The sequence below is a fragment of the Enhydra lutris genome, unplaced genomic scaffold (genome assembly GCF_002288905.1).
Source record: "Enhydra lutris kenyoni isolate GAN:26980312 unplaced genomic scaffold, ASM228890v2 scaffoldscaffold30, whole genome shotgun sequence".
NCBI lineage: Eukaryota > Metazoa > Chordata > Mammalia > Carnivora > Mustelidae > Enhydra > Enhydra lutris.
Genome location: NW_019154114.1, coordinates 5,593,287 through 5,614,090, shown reverse-complemented (window position 1 = coordinate 5,614,090; position 20,804 = coordinate 5,593,287). Strand labels below are relative to the sequence as shown.

Below are 20,804 nucleotides of genomic sequence, written 5' to 3'. Positions count from 1 at the left end.
ATCTGAACATAGAATAAGTACCTGTCAGTGCAATGTTGTTTATGAGAACAGAGGATGAAACAGTAATGATTTTTTTGGTAAGTATATCTCAAATATTGCATGGGACATAGTAATAAAAAATTAAAACCACTATTTCTCTGAAATTCAAATATAACTGGGCATCCTGTATTTTTATTTGCTAGCCCTGGCAACTCTACATAGTAGGCTGCTACCCTTCTGAAGACAGGGTGATAGATCTTATATAATGATTTCTAACATTCTCTCTCTGACAAATAAATAAGTAAAATATTTTAAAAGGTTTTACTTACTTATAAATAAATATATTTGGGAGAGAGCAAGCAACAGAGTGTGAGAGAACTCTCTTGGGGAGGGGGGTCAAGGAAGAGGGAGAAGCAGGCTCCCCTGAACAGGGAGCCAATCCCAGGATCCCGGGATCATGACCTGCGCCAAAGGCAGATGCTTAACTGACTGAGCCACCCAGGTGCCCCACCTTCTCAACATTTACTGATTTGATGGATTTTGGAGTTGTGAGATTTGTATCTTGGCCATGAGCTAATTAAGATGCCTTGAATTTTTGTATTGAGAGGTTTGGTTTTTTTTTTTTTTTTCCATCTCAAAAGTTCCTCCCAGGTTTCTGTGCATTGCCAAGAACCAGAAGAATGGATACCAGGTCTTTAACAATTAATGGCCCTGAAGGATGCTGCAGATACCCAGGAAGAAGGTGTTGGGTGCATCTGGGAGTCTCGCTCAAGGAAGGTGTTACCCAGACAATAGGAAACAAAACAGATGGCTCTGCTAGGCTCAGATCTCTGTTTAGATTTTGATCTGGTGCTTCCTTACACCCAGAAGTGTGGGGCAGAAATGGCTCCTCTGACCTTTAGACTCTAGATTGCAAGCTGTTTTGAGACAAGACAATTAGGTAAGGTTACACTAGGGGTGTGCAGGGCTCAGAGAAGCAGGGGAGTGCCAAGCGGAGACACATGCCCTGTGACTATCCCCTCCTCATGTCCTTCTATGGCTCATACTGACAAAGTTCTAGCTTTTCTTTAAAAACAAAAGCACCCCAGAATAGTTTTTGTTTTTGTTTTTGTTTTAATTAACATATACTGTATTCTTTGCTTCAGGGGTACAGGTCAGTGAATCATCAGTCTTACACAATTCACAGCACTCACCATAGCACATACCCTCCCCAATATCCATAACCCAGCCACCCTATCCCTCCCCCATGACCCTAGAATTGTTTCTAAATACAAAAAATATGTATAGTTCTATACATACACTCTGAAACCTCCTTTACTCATTCAGCAAACACTTACTGAGTACCTATTATGCGCCAGGCACTGTTCTAGATCCAATAAAGCCTGAAACTAAAACATGAAATTCCCTGGCCTCCAGGAGCTTCTATTCTACTGGGAGGAGACAGAAAATGGACAGAAGAAATAACTGAAATACATAGCATGCTAGATGATGAAAAGTGCTACAGAGGAGAATAAAGCAAAGGAAAAAGAAGGGGAGTGCTCGAAGGGGTAACTATCTCAAATAGTTTCAAGGGTTTCAAGGGGGTGACATGTGAGCAAAACTTGGATCTAAATGAGTGAGCCATGAGGTGTCTGTCAATAGAGCAAACAACTCTTGATCTTGGGGTCATGAGTTCAGGCCCCACGTTGGGCATAGAGCTTGCTTAAAAGTAAGTAAAATGAGCAAGCCAATGTGGGTATCAGAGAAAAGTATTATAGACACCAATAACAGCCAGTCAAAGGTCTTGAGGTAGAAGTGTGCCTGGTGTGTTCTAGGTACAGTCAGGAAGAAATGATGGTAAGGGGTGGGGGGAGATCATGAAAGTTTTGCACATCACAGAAAGGACTTTGATTTACATTCTGTGTGAAATGGGGAGCCACTAGTGGATTTTGATTTTTAACTTTTTTAAAAAGACTTTTTTTATTTGTTAGAGAGCGAGCAAGCAAGAAAGCACAAGGAGGGGGAATGGGAGACAAAACATGCAGAGGGAGAAGCAGGCTCCCCAAGGAGCAGGGAGCCGGAAGAGGGACTCTGATCGAAAGGCAGCCACTTAAGCAACTGAGTCATCCAGGCGTCCCTAACTTATTTTTTGATTGAAGTATAATTGGCATACATTTTATTAGTTTCAGGTGTGCAACATACTATTCCCTATTTGTATTAACTTAAAATTTTAAAAACCATCACTCTTGGCTGCTGGATGAAGACTTTTGGGGGGTGGGGTGCAAGAGGACACAGGGAGACCAGAAAGGAAGCTGTGGCATTAACCTAGATGAACACACTCTTAAAACTTCTTTTGGGAAAACTCTTCTGGGAACAGAAAAGGTGTATGAGTATGTGTGAATGCCAAACCACAGAAACAGGTGTTTTCCCTAGCCTTCAACTTGCCTAGGTACCATAAATCTGAAAGGCTTTCGGCTTATTACAAGCTCTCCTAATTACAAAGCCCACTAATTATTATCTAGGCCTTGGCCAATTATCTTACAGGGTCCTGTGCTGGCCACTGTTTATGATTTTGCTCAGGGTGCACAGGTTCAACCCTTCCAGATGGGCTCCATTAGATCCCAGCAGTAATACCTGAGCTCACAGAATTCAGGCCCAGATCTCTCTCACACCCTGAAAAAGTCCCAGTTGGAACCTTAGTAAATTTAGGACACTTTCCCTCCCAACCCCTCAATCTGAATGCCAACTGAATTCCATTTTCAGAGACCCAGAAAGTTGAAGACACACAGAAAGGAAAAGAAGTGCACTTCAGCTAGCATTTATTTGGAAGGGGAGGAAAGGGGAAACAGGATGGAAATTACCCACACGTGAAAGACAAGTGCCCCTTCAAAAGCAAAAGCAGCTGAAATCCAGCATCACAGTTAAAATTAGTGAGATCAGGAAGGTGTAAAGACACCTCTTCCAAGGGGAGAGGGAATTCCTTACCCTCAGAAAGGTGACTTGGGTTCCACTGGAGATGCAGTTGGGCAACAAGGCACAGGAGGGGCATGATGAAAGTGTGGGTTTTGAAAGATAAAAGTACAAGACCATTGCCCCACCTCTGCCACTTCCTGGGTCAGGATGATAAGACTTTTTTACATACATATTTAAAAAAAAAAAATATATATATATATATATATATATATATATATATATATATATATATATATATATTTATATATGTATTTTTAACCAAGTGAATGATTTGTCTACTAAAAGAATAGAAAGGTAGGGGGACTAGAAAGAGAAAACCCAGGACACCTGGCTGGCTCAGTGGGTGGAGCATGCAACTCTTGATCTCAGGGACGTTGAGTTCAAGCCCCACATTGGGCACAGAGATTACTTAAAAAACAAAACAACAACAACAACAAAACGAAAGAGAAAACTCTCTATTAACTGCAGACTAAAGTCCAAGGCCTTGGGATAGCCTGGCTGCAGCCTACATAGGCAGTCGCATCCTGGGGTCCTCTCCAGGAGCTACCCTTCCCTGTCCAAGAAAGCACAGCTCCAGCCTGGCTCCTTTAGGCCCCGCCATGCCTTTGAGCACCCCAGTCCCAGTTCCTGGACAGCCTGTCCACCCTCTCTGTCTGGCTGAAACCCTCTCACTCACCGTAGTGATTGCGGAACACTTCCCCACCACACAGCCTTTCTCAGAAGGTAGAAGGTACTCGAATTACCCTCTGCAGGGGTCTCAGAGATTTTTGCAATCTCCCTGAGAGCAAGAGCTGGGTCTTAAGTCAGTACCCCTAACACTGGCTACACAGTGGGGAGGGGTATGTGTACTGGCTATTTCCCTGGGTCCCCCCCATTCCTAGCCCATCAGCCCTTTTCTACACCCACAGAGCAGTCCTTTGCCAGCATGGCAGAAGGACCAACCTTATCCCTTCTGGATCCACGGTGCCCTTGAGTCCCTGGCCTTATTTAAGCTGGACAGCGAGATGTTCAGACCCTGGCTGGCACCAGGTATCTACTCATTCGACATTTCTGACCTAGCTACTGTGGTTGTCAAGGGCAATGAATCTGGTAGCAGCAGCAGACACCTGGGGAGCTTTAAACAAAATGCCATATCCAGAACCCCACTCTCAGAGACTATAGCTCAGTGAACTTGCAGGAGGGCAGACCTGCATCTTTGAGGTGTTCCAGGTGATTCAGTACTTAGCCATGCGGGCGAGTATACTCTCAGGGGCCGGGGCAGGGCATCTCTGGCAATGGGGAAACAGTATCCTCAAAGCATGTGTATTATGAAATAATTTTATTTTTTAAAGATTTAAAGTAAGCCACAACACGGGGCTCAAACTTCCAACCTAAGATTAAGAATCACATGATCTACCAACTGAGCCAGCCAGGTGCCCCATGAAATAAATTTCAAATCAGAAGGGGTGTCTGGGTGGCTCAGTTAATAGTCTGCCTTTGGCTAAGGATGTGTCCTGGGGTCCTGGGGGTTCTGGAATTGAGCCCCATGTCATTGGGCTCCCTGCTCAGCCAGGAGTCTGCTTCTCCCTTTCACTCTGCCCCTCCCCCAATGCTCTCTCAAATAAATGAAATTAAAAAAAAAAAATAGAAGCTGACGATTTCAAGGTCATTTTGATCTTCCCATCCCAGCTGCTCCTTGCCCCACTCCGACTGCAAACAATATTCATGAGCAGGTCCACAGGTAGCCCCACCCAGGTACACTGCACAGCGGAAAGCAAGAAAACACCACAGAACTGCCTTTCCTAGCAAAGGGCATTCTGGTCTAGTCACTGTTTGCAGAGCAGTGTTTGCTTTAATGCAGAACAGGGAGAGTGAGGAAACTGGTTTGGCTGGTTTATTGGGTGGGTCGAACAGAGGGAAAAATTTGAACCGAAGGTAAAACACAGAGTAGAGACTCCAACAGAAGGCACCAAATACTCCAAGGGCTTTAATATTTAATATTCATTGAGGACCTGGTACTATTATACCCATTTTATAGATGAGGAAACTAAGGCTTCTTTAGAGGGTAAAGTCCTTGGTCAACATCTCAGCAGAGAAGGGGCATTCCCTAGGTTTCAATCTAGGAGGTCTGACTCAAGAACCTTCTAAATGATGGAAATGTGCCTGGGACTTTGGGGGCGGGGGGGGGGGGGGAGAGGAGGACTGGAGGTAGATTAAAGGAAGGAAAGGGAAGAGGAAATGTGCAAAAAAAGAGAGTGGCTAAAGCCCTCCCAGCGGTAGCAAGCATGAGCTGAGGTGTATAAAAGGTAAACTTAAATTAGTAAGAGAGAGACAGAGAAAGGAAGAAAGGCTACCAGGAGAATTTCTTTTAATTGACTAAAGACGACAAACACTTCAAAACGACTGCCCTTCCCCTTTCAGATTCAGGTTTGAGGGCTCCCGCCTCTGTGCGCCTCTATGCTCTGCCTCTCAGACGGAAGCACTCAGCAAACTATCCCTGGAACACACTTAATGAGATAGCCCAGCTTCCAGAACCACTAAAAGGGCGAGCAACCCTCACACGGTCTTAGAAAGTTCACAGACTCACCTCTAACCAGTCCATTTGGATCAACAACTAGGGCTGGCCTGAGGCCAAAGATTTTAAGAGGTGGAAAAAAATAAGAAAACGTATGAGGAATAATAAGTATTTATTAATTAACTCATTTGTTTAAAATATCTGCATGCCTACTCTGTCCCTAAGAAATAGGAGGCACCATCTAATGAATCTTTGTTTCTTTGTATCATCTCACCTGCTTTGTGTTCAGCCCACAGCTGCTGATTCCTTACTGCAACCCCAGAGTCTAGCCCAGGGCTGGCACTCCTACTTGTTGTCTAGCCAAATACACAAACATACACATTTAAGTCTCACAACAAACCACTAGGTATTATTGCCCCCCCCCCTTTCACAGGGGGGGAACTGAGGTTCATTGAAGTAAAGTGATCTACCCAAGGTCACACAGCTAGAAGCTGAAAGGCAAACCTGGATCTTCCTTTTTTAAGATTTATTTACTTGAGAGACAAAGAGAGGGGGGAGAGAGAGAGACAGAGAACAAGTGGGGGAAAGGGCAGAGGAACAAGCAGACTTTCAGCTAAGCATGGAGCCAGGCTAGATCCCACCCCTGGGATCATGACCTCAGCCTGAAGTCAGACACTTAACCCACTGAGCCATCCAGGTGCTCCACACCTGGATCTTTCATGTGCTTACTCAAACTATCCTGACCAGCCAAACAGACTTCATTCCCCTCCTTGAAAGCCCAAAGCCTTGAAAGGAGATGGGAGTTGAGGCAGAGTGGAAACCCAGAAAGCCTGATGGTGACAGGTGCCTCGGGGATTTTAGGGTTTTGGCAGCTTCTGGGAGATGTGAGAACGGACTGCTGCAGCGTCTGGCTTATCTGGCGCTACACTTAGAAGGGAATGTGTAACAGACACCAAGGTGAGCATTTCGGAAGAGAAGACTCACCCAATATAAAGCCCCAGACAGCGAAAAAGGGATTTCCATAACCACCTGGCAGAGGCAGGGCGGTCCAGCAGGCCCCACGGGGGTGGGGGAGCAGCAGGCAGACTTCCCTACATAGGAAGTATGTAAGGAAGCCTCCGCTTCTCACAGACACAAAGGCAAGAACAGGAGGAGTCAGGTCTCCTTCCCCAGTGAGCTCAGCACCAAGCCTTATCACCGATGTGAGTAATGGGGAAGTGAGTCCGAGGGGCGGGAGAGAAAGGATCTGATGATGTAAGGGAGATCCCAAAGCAGGTTTCTGTATTTGTATTTTTTTTTTTTAGCCCAGTTGAATTAGGAGGTTTGCACACTGTTTCTATCACCTTTCAGCACATCTTTTAGAAATGGGAAATGGATGTATTTAATCCACCACACAAGTGGGTGCTTGTGAGCTAGGTCAATCCATTAAGCAGCCAGAACCCAAACCCAAAACATAAACCCTGTTTGCCCAAAACCAGGTGGTAGAGGAAGCAAAGCAAGGAAGTCATCGGTCTGAACACCTGCAGGCTTCCCCCACCCCTACCCCACCCATGCCTCCATCAAACTAAGGGCACTATGATGATACTTCTTAGATCCCATACTGTCTAACGGCCTGGGTTTCTCAAACCAGTTTGTGCTAGGAAAAAAAATCAGAAATTCTAGAGAACTGGGTTATAGTTGTTTGTTTTTTCAAATACTCTCCATTCTAGAACCTGGAGAGAAACCAAGGAAATAAATATAAGGCTGAGACTATGGGGTCAATCATCTCACAGAGCATGACAATCACCCCAGCGAACCACCCCAGAGTCCCTGGAGTTTGGTTTAACTCTATCTGTGACACTCTATGGCCAATGGTGGACAAAAAGGAACAGGTTCCTTGTTTTCAAACTCCCATGAAGCAAAGTGTTTGTGGAGCCAATGTTTAAACCTGGTGCTAATGTCACATCCCTCCATTTCCTTGGATTCCCCAAAGACTGAGACCACCACCTTCCTTAGGTGCCTTTTTAAAATCACAAAGCCGTGATGCCTGGGTGGCTCAGTTGGTTAAGCAGCTGCCTTCGGCTCAGGTCAGGATCCCAGCATTCTAGGATCAAGTCCCACCTCTGGCTCCTTGCTCAGGGAGCCTGCTTCTCCCTCTGCCTGCCACTATGTCTGCCTGTGCTCACTCTCTCTGACAAATAAATAAAATCTTTAAAAATAATAAAAAAATAAAATCACAAAGCCATGGGACGCCTGGGTGGCTCAGTGGGTTAAAGCCTCTGCCTTCAGCTCAGGTCATGATCCTGGGGTCCTGGGATTGAGCCCCGCATCAGGCTCTCTGCTCTTCGGGGAGCCTGCTTCCTCCTCTCTCTCTGCCTGCCTCTCTGCCTACTTGTGATCTCTGTCTGTCAAAGAGATAAATAAAATCTTTTAAAAAATAAAAATAAAATAAAATAAAATAAAAATACAATCACAAAGCCAGTTCTCTGAGGTCGCACATTGATTTTACCAGGACACTCCTATCCTGGGCTAACTGGGTCATTTTACACAGGACTGGTAGGAAAGCCCAAAACAGGGAAATGTCAGAAAATCTGTTGAGTGGGGTGGGTCCTGGATAGAAAGAAACTGAAACCAGCCACCCCACCGAGGAGCTCGCAGAGGCGGCCTCTCCCACCAAGATCGCCAGCGGCTGACTCCCTGCACTTCCTATGGAGTCTGACCCATCTCCATCACCACTACCTCCTCTCCTCCGAGTCCTGCCACATCAACATCTCTGCTCTCTCAGGCACACAGCGAAGATGACATCTACTTCACAATGGACACTACTTCCCCAAATGCCATCTTTCTCTTTTTTTTTTTTTCCCCAGAATATTGAGCAGGTAAGAGAACAGAAGACCAGCTGTGTGTCTCTGAGCAGATTACTAAATTGCCCAGTTTCCTCACCTGCAAAATCGACCAAATAACGGTGCCTACCCTCATAAAGCAGAATCAGGTGAAGGGAAACACCTGCCTCAGAGTTTGGTTCAAAAGGAATAGGTGCCGCTATTAATAATAATAATGGCAGGGGTGCCTGGGTGGTTCAGTCAGTTAGGCGTCTGCCTTTGGTTTGGATCATGAACCCAAGGTCCTGGGATTGAGCCCTGCATCTGGCTGCCTGGTTAGTGGGAAGCCTGCTACTCCCTCTCCCACTCCCCCTGCTTGTGTTCCCTCTCTTGCTGGGTCTCTGTCAAATAAATAAAATCTTTAATAATAATGGTAATTTTTATATTACATAGTAATGTTAGTGGGACAGACCAAGAGCTTGTCAGGGGGAAAGGCGGGGTGCAGTGCGGGAGCAGTGAAAGCCAGATTAACCCACATCTGGAGCTACCAAATGTCCTGAGGTACAGGAAAACAAAGTGACCAGCTCTTGTCTTGGACATCCCCATAGAGAGAAGCACTCACACTCCCAGTTTCTAACCCCTGCCTCAATCTTCAAGACTGGGTAAACTGCCTCCTCCAAGAAGCCAGTCCTACCCACTGGCAGCCATCAAATCATCCCACGCCACCCACATTCTTTGGCAACTAAATGCCCACGTCCCACAGTGCCCTCTTAAGTGGGTCCTGGGACATTCTCCATAATCTGCTGGAATGTGACATGCCAACAGGCTGGAGTGTCCCTGTAGCTCTTCGATTCATTCCTGGGTGCCCAGAACAGGGATGGGCAGAATATCAACCATCGGGTAATGGTGGACCCACTGCAGAACTCCTTTCTGACTCAATAGAGAGCTCCACACAACACCGACAGGACCCAGAAAAGCAAGTATGTTTAATCAATGAAACTGCAGTTTCTGTTTAAAAAAATGCCGCCCACTGTTGGAACAACTTCCAAAATTCAAACAATCTTCACACAACAGCATGACTGCTGCTGTTTTCACGTGACCAAAGACTGGAAGAAGAAATGCAGTGAATTTCCTCTGGGAATCGTGGGTGATTTCTCACTTTAACAAGTGTTTTATAGTTACAATACTTGCCCCACCAACTAAAATCAAGAGGAAGGAGAACTCGTTTGGTAGAAAAGAAGCATCTGGGAAGTTAGTGAAACCAGAAGAGAAACCAGGCTTCCCTTGCTCGCTCACTCCTGCGAACAGTGAAGTGAAATAAAGCAAACCCTGTAATCCTGATGATCACAGTGATACTGCCCAGAAATACATTGTGTGCTTTTTCATTCCCAGAATCAGAGCTACCTGGCTTTAAAACAAAAAGAAGAACAAAAACAAACACAAACAAAATAAACATTATTCCTTAGGGGAATGGTACGTGTATTGAAATTTTTCACCTCTTTGGGCAAATGCCACAACCTAATAACCAAGACAGGGCACCTCGTAACTGAGATGGTGCAGAATGGGGCCTGGGAGTCGGGCCCATTCAAATTCCTGCTCTCTGACCTTGGGCAAGTGGACTCCACCCTCTGAGCCTCCATTTCCTTATCTGCAAAGGGGAATTACTAAGCCTTCGCCACCCTCCACCACACCAGGTTTCTCCAGTCTCGAACGACAAACTGTCTCGCAGGAAAGGCCTCTAAACGCCCCCTCCCCAACATCCCCCTACAAGGGTAGCCCTCTCACCCACAGTGCTCAACCATGGCTAAGGCTGAGATCCCTACATTTGTGTAAATGCCAAAGGGGTATCTTTTGAACCAGGAAAAAGGGGCTTTGCTCAGGGGCGTGGGAGTACAATTTCCCAGACCCTTGCCACTCCCACCACACCAGGCTCAGGACTTACCTCTGCCCAGGACTCGGCCTCTCTCTAAATGTCGCCGGGGCACTGTGAACGTGTAACTGTCAGAGCCAAAGCCAGGACGACAGGGCCCTGGCTCCTGGCAGAGCCACGATGAGACCTAAGTAGGGAAAAGGTATGAAACCAGGGTGACCTGGGCGCGGCGGCGGGAAGGGGGAGGGGGGTCCCCTCCTGCCCACACCGAAACCAACTGCGCCTCCCCTCCCTCGCTCCCACCGACGGCATTGTGGGAGGGAGCCACCCTCACTCACCCCCAACCCCCAGGGCAAGTAGCCTCGCCAAACCCCTTCATTCCGAAACCTGCTGCCGCCAAGCCCCAGGTACTCCCGGGAGAGGGGGCTGCTCTGTCAGCTGCTCCCCACCAAGCGCCCCTTTCCTTCCCGTCTCCTTTTTCATTTCACTGGAGGCATCTTCACCCTTCCCCACTTCACTTTCCACACACCGGGAACGCCCCCACTCCTAAGTCTACCTCCTCACAAGGAGGGGCGCTTCAACACCTTTTGAGCCCTTTATTATCCCAGGGGCGCCTCCAAACCTGTTTACAGTCTTTTCTTTACACGGCAGGTGCCTTTATTTCTACTGATTTCCCTTTCCTTACCACAGGGGTCGTCCCCACTCCTCCTGCCTCCCCTTGACTTGCACTGGGACTCCTCTTTTCCGTATCCCGACGCCCCACGTCCCCCCACTGCCCGCCCCCAGCGAGGACTGCGGCCAGCCCCGGGCCCCCCGACTCCGCCGCGAGGGTCGCCCCCGCCCCCCACGCCTCGAGTATTTGCGGGAGGGAGTGGGTAACGTCGCGCTCGCTCTCCACCCGCTCCCACTCCCACCTCCGTGGAGCCCAAGAGCGCGGCGCAGCCTCCAGGCCGTTCTTGAAACTAAACTTTCTTGGAAGAGGAGGGGGCGACAGGAGAAAGGAAGGGCCGACGACAGAGAGAATGGGGGCCGGGAAGCGTGGCGTGGGGGCCGGAAGGCGTCCCCCGCCCAGCCAGGGGACGCGACGTACCTGCAGTAGCAGCAGGAGCGCGCAGACGCTAGGGTACCGAGGGCCCATTGCGGGCCGAGCAGCGGTCGGGTCCTGCGGAGCTTGGCGGAGCGAGAGTGCGGCAGGACTTCCGCGAACTCACAGGTGCTCTGCAGCTCCCGGCGCGGACGAGCTGGGTTGCGACGCGGCGGCCAGGTGAGCCTGGAAGGCACCGCCCCCGGCACCGCTGATTGGCTGAGGCTACACCTGCTGCCCACGGCCAATGAGCGGCGGGGCTTAGCCTCGGCTTCCTCCGCGGATTCGGGGGTGGTCGGCTTCCACCCGCTTCAAGCCGCTGCCGCCCAGTGAACCGCTACCCGCGCTTGTTAGAATCAGGATGTGGGATAGGGGTTCCACCATCCCTGTCACCTCCAAGTTCCCTCCCAGCCTCCTGGTGCCTCACAAACACCTGGGGACAGAAAGGAATTTACTCTTTATCTAGTTTTGGCCTTTTTTTTTTTTTTTTTTTTTTTTTAAAGTAGACTCTGCTCTCAACGCGGGGCTTGAACTCATGACCCTGAAATCAAGAGTCACTTCTACAGACTGAGCCATCCAGGCGCCGCATTAGCTCTGCCTTTTCTTTTTCTTTCTTTCTTTCTTTCTTTCTTTTCTTCTTTTTCTTTCTTCCTTTCTTTCTTTCTTTCTTTTTTTTTTTTGACAGAGAGATTGAAGAAGGGGAAGGGCAAGGAGAGGGAGAAGCAGGGTCCCTGCTGAGCAAGCAAGGAGCCGGATATAGGCAGGAGCCCAGGGTCCTGGGATCATGACCTGAGCCTAAGGGAGACGCTTAATCGACTGAACCACCCAGGCACCCCCCACACACAGACTTTTTTTTTTTTTTTTTTTTTTAAGAGTTATTTATTTTAGAAAGAAAGCGCAAGAGCAGGGTGGAGGGGCGGAAGGAGAGGAGGAGAGTCCCAAGCAGGCTCTGAGCTAAGCACCCAGGCGGGACTGATCTCATGATTCTGAGATCAGCACCTGAGCGGAAACCAGAGTCGTTTGCTTAGGTGCAGTAGCTTAGGTAGCTTAACCGACTGAGCCACCCAGGGCTCCTAGTTCTGTCGAAATTTTTTAACTCCTGGTCTCCATAGGTTTGTGAGTGTGCAAATCAATCCACTGGGTGGGACCCACATTTCAAAAACATCAATATCTCCATCTTTCAAATGGTGTGCCAGGCCCTATGTTAAACATTTAACATTGACCCTCTCCTTTAATCTTATCTCAAAACAACCCAAGAGCTGTTGTTATTCCCGTTTGATAGGCCAGTAACTGATGCATAAAGAACTGGAGACCAGTAGGAGGTGGTGGAGGACTGGAACCCACCCCCTCTCATTCCAGGACCCTTCTTGCTATTAGCTTCACCTCATGTAGACCCCAGACCATCTTGCAGCTGGAGCGGTAGTTTCCTTTTTCTTTTTCTTTCTTTCTTTTTATTTTTTTAAGATTTTATTTATTTATTTGGCAGAGAGAGAGAGAGATCACAAGTAGGCAGAGAGGCAGGCAGAGAGAGAGAAGGGGGAAGCAGGCTCCCCGCCGAGCAGAGAGCCTGCTGCGGGGCTCGATCTCAGCACACTGAGATCACGACCTGAGCCGAAGGCAGAGGCTTAACCCACTGAGCCACCCAGGCGCCCCTCCTTTTTCTTTTTTTTTTTTTTTTTAATTTTATTTATTTATTTGACAGAGAGAGACACAGTGAGAGCGGAAACACAAGCAGGGGGAGTGGGAGAGGGAGAAGCAGACCCGCCCCCGCCCCCAGGAGAGAGCCCCATGTCCCTGGGATCACAACCTGAGCCAAGGCAGACGCTTAACGACTGAGCCACCCAAGCGCCCCTGGAGCGGTAGTTTTCAATCTTCGATGTTATCCTGGAAGAGACCCTTTAAAGATCATCCAAACCTGTTATCTGCAAGTAAGTTTCAATGTCCCATAGCAAGTCAATATCAAAGCCAAGACTGGAGCCTAATCCCCTGATCCCCAAATTGGAGCTCAACACCACACTATTGTCTCCACTGCCTTCTCTAGAGAATTCTGTCCTTAGGAAAATAATTTTAGAGTCAAAAAAGAATAGACATGCAGATGTTTGATCAGAGAGCTTCTGTGTCTGACTGCCAGAGGCCAGCCCCGTCTGTGTGGTTTGGCTATCCCTACGACGACACTATGTTTCCCTCACCCCCCAAGCATGTTCAGAACTACTGAACAATGTGGAGTAAACTGCTCACCAGCTGCATGACCTTGGGCAGCTCGGTGCTCTTATCTGTGTAAATGGGTCAATGGGAACTATTCAAGAAAATGACTAAACAGAATACTTGGAACCTGGTAGTGCCCGCTCAGTAAATGTTTGGTGTATTGGTTGTTCTTTGGAAAGAGCACTCCCTTTCCCTCTTCCTTACGGGGAAGGCCATTTTTAGCATACTTCACTAAATATTCATTAAAGGTGAATCTGGGCTCACTGAGGCTACTTTCTTAACCCAGAGGAGAGGTATTGTTGCAAACCAAGAGATCAGCCCAGCCATCCTCCCCCACCTGTCCCCTCAGTTTTAATGGGTTTCCCCACCTGTCCCCTCAGTTTTAATGGGTTTCTGAGTACACACCCAGGCCATTTGGATTTCTGCATTTTGGCTCTCTCTGCCTTTAACCCACCAGGAGGCTCATAGGGAAAGGGCTCCAGTATTTCCTTTCCCACTGAGGCTCCCGCCTGACTGTGCATTAAACAAGATAATGGAAATACAGAAAGAGGCGTTTCCCCCATGGGGCAGCTGGTCCGTTTATTTTTTTTCTCCCAGTTATGTAAAAATACATATTTTATACCATTGCTCGGCCCAGGGAGCCTTTAGGGCTTTGCTTTTCTCCACCCAGCAAACCCTGGCCTTGTAACTCTGAAGCAGCTCTCATCGACTCTTCCATTACACTCTGATAATTCAATAAAAAGGATTTTAGAAAACAATTAGGGGCAGTGAAGACAGGTCAGCATGATGCTCTCTTCAGACTTCTCAGCAAGTCCTTCAAGCTCCAGAAACAGTCGTGAAGGGCTGCTGGCTCTCAATGGTCGGAGTGACGAGGGAACACCCAGGAGGTTGGAGGTAGAGCACTGAGTAACTATGGCCCTCAGTGAACTGCCTCAGTTTCCTCTTCCGTCAAAAAAGGTTTCCTTTGGGGCTCCTCCGTGGCACAGTCAGTTGGGCATCTGACTCTTGGTTTCAGCTCAGGTCACGACCTCAGATCACACCCCGCATCTGGCTCCCCGCTCAGCAGTCTGCTTGTGACCGTCTCTCCCGCTTTCTCCTGGCCCTCCCCAACCCTAAAATAAATAAATAAATCTATTAAAAAAAAAAAAAAGGATTCCTTGGGGCGACTGGGTGGCTCAGTTGGTTAAGCAACTGCCTTCTGCTCTGGTCATGATCCCAGGATCCTGGGATGGAGCCCCGCATCAGGCTCCCTACTCACTGGGGAGTCTGCTTCTCCCTCTCCCTCTGCTGCTCTGCCTGCTTGTGCTCTCTCACTCTGTCAAATAAATAAATAAAATCTTAAGAAAAAAAAGAAAAGACTGTGAGGATCAAAGGAGCTGAAACACTGGGCTATGCTGCTGGTGCCCTTTGACCTCAAGTTGGTGGAGGCTTCACATTCTCCTCTAGCTGGGGAGGGGGTAGCAAGTGTCTTGATCCTTTCCAGTCTCAGTTTCCTCTTCCATATAAAATGGGGATGCTGGGTGCCTGGGTGGCTCAGTGAGTTAAAGCCTCTGCCTTTGGCTCAGGTTGTGATCCCAAGACCCTGGGATTGAGCCCTATATCAGGCTCTCTGCTCAGCGGGGAGCCTGCTTCCCTTCCTCTCTGCCCACCTCTCTGCCTACCTGTGATCTCTGTCTGTCCAATAAATAAATAAAATCTTTAAAAAATAATAAATAAAATAAAATAAAATGGGGATGCTGATAGCACTTAATTCACAAGATTCTTGTGAGCACTCCATAAAGTCAGCCTTTAGCACTCTTGGCTCAATACATCCTCTTCCCAAACTTTGAGCCCCTATGAAGCCTCCCCACCGCCACCATTAAAGCCTCATAGGCTAACTTTGGCTGCTGTGCAGAAAAAACTCTCAGACACCTGTCTGGTTAATCTTTTCAACCTTCCCAAGGGTCATTTGCATTTTAAAGAGGGCTCTAGGGTGTGCTTCTTTCAAAGGAATGAGAATTTAGGAGGTAGTAAGCTCGGCCCAGGGTTCTTGGAGGGGGTCTGTGGAGGAGCCGGCTTCTGGTAGGTCCAAGAACCCCGGAGATCATCTGCAATTGTGTCTGCGCAGGTCCACCGCATTCATTAGCTTCTCAACTGAGGGGAAGAAGAGTCACAGACTTGGAGTTAGATCTCTCTGAGGACCAGTCCAATGTTAACAGTACAATTTCAAGTATCTACAGCGAAAAGAAACGTTGGCCAGGGGCCTTGCTGGTGGATGACAGCCCCCACCGCTGATGCAAACCAAGCATTGGTCGCTGGGATGAGAATTCCAGGTTTCCTTATTACAGGGTGTGTCTCTGACGAACTTCCATTTCCTGGGTGTCCTGGCCCCAGGTCAGCCAGGAGGTTAATGATGACTCCTCCGGGTAGTCCTTTCCCTTTCATTTCCTGGCAATAGGGTGGCAATAGTGGTACACAGACCAAGAGGGATACCGCCTCTCTAAGCCTCTCTGAGAAGAGCTTAACCCCTACCTGGCTGGAAAGGCATCCCAGGGAAACTGAAATTGCCAGGGTCTGCAGCCAGATCAAGCTCCCAATGGTGTGGGGGAGAAGAGGCTCTGTACTAGCTGCTCCTGGGGGCTCCTGAAACCTCTGCTGGCCCAGACTGCCTGCCAGCACATAGGGGAGGGAGCTGGATATCCAGCTTCAGCTTCCTGTGAAAATAACCGTAACCGAAAAAAAAATAACGGTAACTGATAGAGGTGCCGCCCTGGCCTCTGCAGCTCAGCCAGCCCCTCGTGTCTGCAAAAAAACGTTGTTCTTTCAAACACAAAGAAAACAGTACACTGCGTACCCTGTAGGGTAGAATGAAACACCACATAGCTATCATCTAGCTTCAATAACTGTTTTTTGCTTTTTTTTTTTTTTTTTTACAGATTTTATTTGTTTATTTGACAGAGATCACAAGTAGGCAGAGAGGCAGGCAGAGAGAGAGAGAGAGGAGGAAGCAGGCTCCCCGATAAGCAGAGAGCCCATTGCGGAGCTGAATCCCAGGACCCCAGGATCATGACCTGAGCCGAAAGGCAGAGGCCTTAACCCACTGAGCCACCCAGGTGCCCCATTTTCGCCATTTTTATAATTTTGTCATTTGTAAACTTTGTACTTGTACCAAATCTTGTCTCATCTTTTCACCCCTGCATTAAAAAAAAAAAAAGACTATTTTTTAGAGCAGTTTTATGTTCACAGCAGATTTGAGAGGAGATACAGAGATTTCCCCAATACCCCTTGCCCCACCCCCATACAGAGGCTCCCCCAGAATCCCCCACAAGAGTGGTGCCTTTGTTACAGTTGGTGAACCTGCACTGACACTTAATAATCACCTGAAGTCTACGTTACAGTTCTGTGGGTTTGTATAAATGTACGATGACATGTAACCATTATAATGGCACACAGTCATTGCACTGCTCTAAAAATCCTCTGTGCTCAAAACAAAACAAACAAAATCGTCTGTGCCCTTCCTTGCCTACTCATCCCTCCCTCCCTGCTAACTCCCGTCAACCACTGATCTTTTTTACTGTCTTGTAATTTTGCCTTTTCTAGAATGTCTGGGGCACAAGTCAGCCCCCAAATACACCATTTTGGCATACTGATTATTCTGAATTACTTAAGAAAGAGCAGTGCAAAAAAAAAACCCACTCTGACTCCCACTTTGTGCCCTATCTCCCATGTGAAATGTTCCCTCCTTGTACCAGGAAAGAGACATCTTTATGGGAGGACGCAGAGAATTCAGGGCCAGGGAAGCTTTTATAAATAAAAATGATCGGTTTTACTAATTTACTACCCCCAGCCCAAATTCTACTTAAAACCCCCTAATAATTGGCACTCTCAAACATAAGTTTTCTTTATCCTGTCAATTCCTCGCAGTGTATATGTCTTAACCTAAAATGTATGAAAGCTTGGGGTGCCTGGGTGGCTCAGGCAGTTAAGTGGCTGACCCTTGATTTTTGGCTCACGTCTTGATCTCAGGGTCTGAGATCAAGCCCTGAATTGGGCTCCAGGCTAAATAAGCATGGAACCTGCTTAAGATTCCAAACCATAAAAGACTCAATCTCGGGGCGCCTGGGTGGCTCAGTGGATTAAAGCCTCTGCCTTCAGCTCAGGTCATGATCTCAGGGTCCTGGGATCGAGCCCCACATTGGCTCTCTGCTCAGCAGGGAGCCTGCTTCCTCCTCTCTCTCTGCCTGCTTCTCTGTGATCTCCATCTGTCAAATAAGTAAATAAAATTAAAAAAAAAAAAAGACTCAATCTCAAAAAACAGACTGAGGGTTGCTGGGGGGAGGAGGGACGGGAGAGGGTGGTGGGGATATGGACATTGGGGAGGGTATGTGCTATGATGAGTGCTGTGAAATGTGTAAACCTGGCGATTCACAGACCTGTACCCCTGGGGATAAGAATACGTTATATGTTTATTTTAAAAAATAAATAAATAAATTTATTAAAAACAAAAATAAAAAAAATTAGAAAAAAAAGATTCTGTCTCCCCTTCTCCCTCTGCCCCTCCCCACTGCTCACATACTCTAAAATAAATACAATAAAATAAAAGAGGGACGCCTGGGTGACTCAGTCAGTTAAGCGTCTACCTTTGGATCAGGTCATGATCTCAGGGCCTTGGGATTGACATATAAATAAACAAAATCTTAAAATAAATAAATCAATAAAATATTTTATTGATTTATTTATTTATTTGATAGAGAGAGAGAGCACTGAGGGAAAGTGAGAGGAAGAAGCAGACTGCCTGGGAGGCCAACATGGGGCTCGATCCCAGGACCCTGAGATCATGCCCTGAGCCAAAGGCAGACACTTGACTGAGCCACCCAGGTGCCCCAAAATCAATCTTAAAAAAAAAAAAAAGAAAGATGTGGGGTGTGTGTCTGTGTGTTAAAGCCTCTGCCTTCGGCTCAGGTCATGATCCCAGGGTCCTGGGATCGAGCCCCACATCGGGCTCTCTGCTCTGCAGGAGCCTGCTTCCTCCTCTCTCTCTGCCTGCCTCTCTGCCTACTTGTGATCTCTGTCTGTCAAATAAATGAAAAAAAAACAAAAAACAAACAAAAAAAAGATTAAAAATTAAAGATTTATCTATTTGACAGAGAAAGACACAGCAAGAGGGAACACAAGCAGGGGGAGTGGGAGAGGGAGAAGCAGGCTGTGGGGCTGGATCCCCAGACCCTGGGATCATGACCTGAGCTGAAGTCAGACGCTTAACCGCCTGAGCCCCCCAGGGGCCCCAAATAAATAAAATCTTTAAAAAAAAAAAAAGATTTTACTTATTTATTTGAGAGAGAGAGAGAGAGAGAGACAAGCACAAGCACGGGGAGCAGCAGGCAGAAGGATAAAGAGAAGCAGGCTCCCCGCTGAACAGGGAGCCTGATGTGGGGCTCAATCCCAGGGTCCCAGGGTCTTGACCTGAGCCAAAGGCAGATGCTTAACTGACTGAGACACCCAGGAGCCCCAGGATGTCTTATGTTTTGTATTTGGTTGAATGCATCTTCACAGTGTCATATAACACATCCCTCTATCCTATATGTCACACATACTGGTCCTCAGATCTAGAGGCTTTATTTGATTCGGATTCAATTTTTTTTTAAAGGTTTTATTCATTTATTTGACAGAGATCACAAGTAGTTAGAGAGGCAGGCAGAGAGAGAGGGAGAGGGAAGCAGGCTCCCCGCTGAGCTGAGAGCCCGATGTGGGACTGGATCCCACGACCCTGAGATCATGACCTGAGCCGAAGGCGGCGGCCCAACCCACTGAGCCACCCAGGCGCCCCTTGGATTCAATTTTTTTATTTTAATTGTTTTTAAAGATTTTACTCATTTGCTTGACAGAGAGACAGAGAGAGAGCACAAGCAGGCAGAGTGGCAGGCAGAGGGAGAGGGAGAAGCAGGCTCTCCCCTGAGCAGGGAGCCCGATGCGTGGCTGGATCCCTGAACCCTGGAATCATGACCTGAGCCAAAGGCAGATGCTTAACTGACTGAGCCCCCAGGGGACCCCAGATTCAATTTTTTAGACAAAAATATTTCCTGTGTGGTCTAAGAACTTCCCACAACATCATACCAGGAAATGAGAAATTGTCTGGTTGGCTCTATTACAATAGTAAGATTCAGTTAATGTCAGCTGATCCCCCATTAGCAACTTATCTATCAGCCTTTTACCTTGTGGTTTTAGCACCATAAGTGATGGCTGACCAGATCCATTAGCTCATTAGGGCAAAAAACAAACATTTATTAAGCACTCCCCTGTGCTAGGTACTCTGCTCAGCACTATGGACACAAAAGTAAACAAAATATGTTTCCTGCCCTGAGCCTGCCTGGCTGGCTCAGTCAGTAGAGCATGCAACTCTTGATCTCAGGGTTGTGAGTTCGAGGACCATGTCCGTTGCAGAGTTGACCTAAAATAAATAAGGCATCTCTTTCCTAACCGGTCCTTGGTGTGTTCTGTCTCAGAGCTGCCCATGGCAAAATATCTTCAGGGAATGCCAAAATTGGGCATCCTGTCCCCAACTTCAAAGCCACAGCTATTATGCCAAATGGCCAGTTCAAAGACATCAGACTACCTGACTACAAAGGCAAATACATTGTGTTCTTGTTTTACCCTCTTGATTTTACCTTTGTGTGCCCCAGGGAGGTCATTACTTTCAGTGACAGGGAAGAAGAATTTAAAAACCTCACCAAGCGATGAGTGCTTCTGTGGATTCTCATTTGTGTCACCTGCCATATGGACCAACACACCCAAGAAACAAGGACTGGGACCCATGAACCCTCCCTTGGTATCAGACCCCCAAGTGTAGCGTTACTCAGAACCATGGAGTCTTTTTCTCTTTCTTTTTTAGGATGATGGAGTCTTAAAACCTGAGGAAGGCCTCTCATTCAGGGACCTCTTTATCAGTGATGAGAAGGATATCCTTTGGCCGCTCAGTCTAAATGACCTTCCTGTCGGCCGCTCTATGGATGAAACTCTGAGACTGGTTCAAGCCTTCCAATGTACTGACAACCACGGGGAAGTGTGCCCGGCTGGCTGGAAGCCGGGCAGCGATACCATCAAGCCTGATGTCCAGAAGAGCAAAAAATATTTCTCTCAACAGAAGTGAGAAGTGGGCCATTTTAGGGCTGGGCTGCAGTGGGTGTCCATGAAAACAAAATCTCTTTTGTACCAGTGTCAGGCTTAAAACACAAGACTCCATGCAGATGCGGTATGGGACGGGACACGCCTTTCCTGCAGGGGCTGGGGATGCCTGCCTTTCTCTCTCTGGGGAGCATGGCCTGAGCTGTGCTGTCGGCCAGGCCACCTGATGGGCGCAGTGGGGCACTACTTTTGATCTTTCGTTGTTTCTATTAAACTTGAACTGAGAAAAAAAATAATAATCGAAATTTAAAAAAATTG

At 47.6% G+C, this 20,804-nt stretch overlaps 1 protein-coding gene and 1 pseudogene across 2 annotated transcripts in view; one reads left to right on the top strand and one right to left on the bottom strand.

Moving 5' to 3' along the window:
* LOC111152817 (cadherin 1) overlaps window positions 1-11,293 on the bottom strand; it is an 84,416-nt gene extending 73,123 nt beyond the window's left edge. For both annotated transcript variants that reach the window (XM_022511474.1, XM_022511475.1), the window contains exons 1-2: window positions 11,187-11,293; window positions 10,169-10,283 (exon numbers count right to left, since the gene is read on the bottom strand). In XM_022511474.1, the coding sequence (XP_022367182.1) occupies window positions 10,169-10,283; window positions 11,187-11,234 (163 nt within the window). In that variant the 5' untranslated portion in view covers window positions 11,235-11,293. The remainder of the gene's footprint in view (window positions 1-10,168; window positions 10,284-11,186) is intronic.
* Window positions 11,294-14,168: 2,875 nt separating this feature from the next.
* LOC111153062 lies at window positions 14,169-20,511 on the top strand (annotated as a pseudogene).
* Window positions 20,512-20,804: the final 293 nt, after the last annotated feature.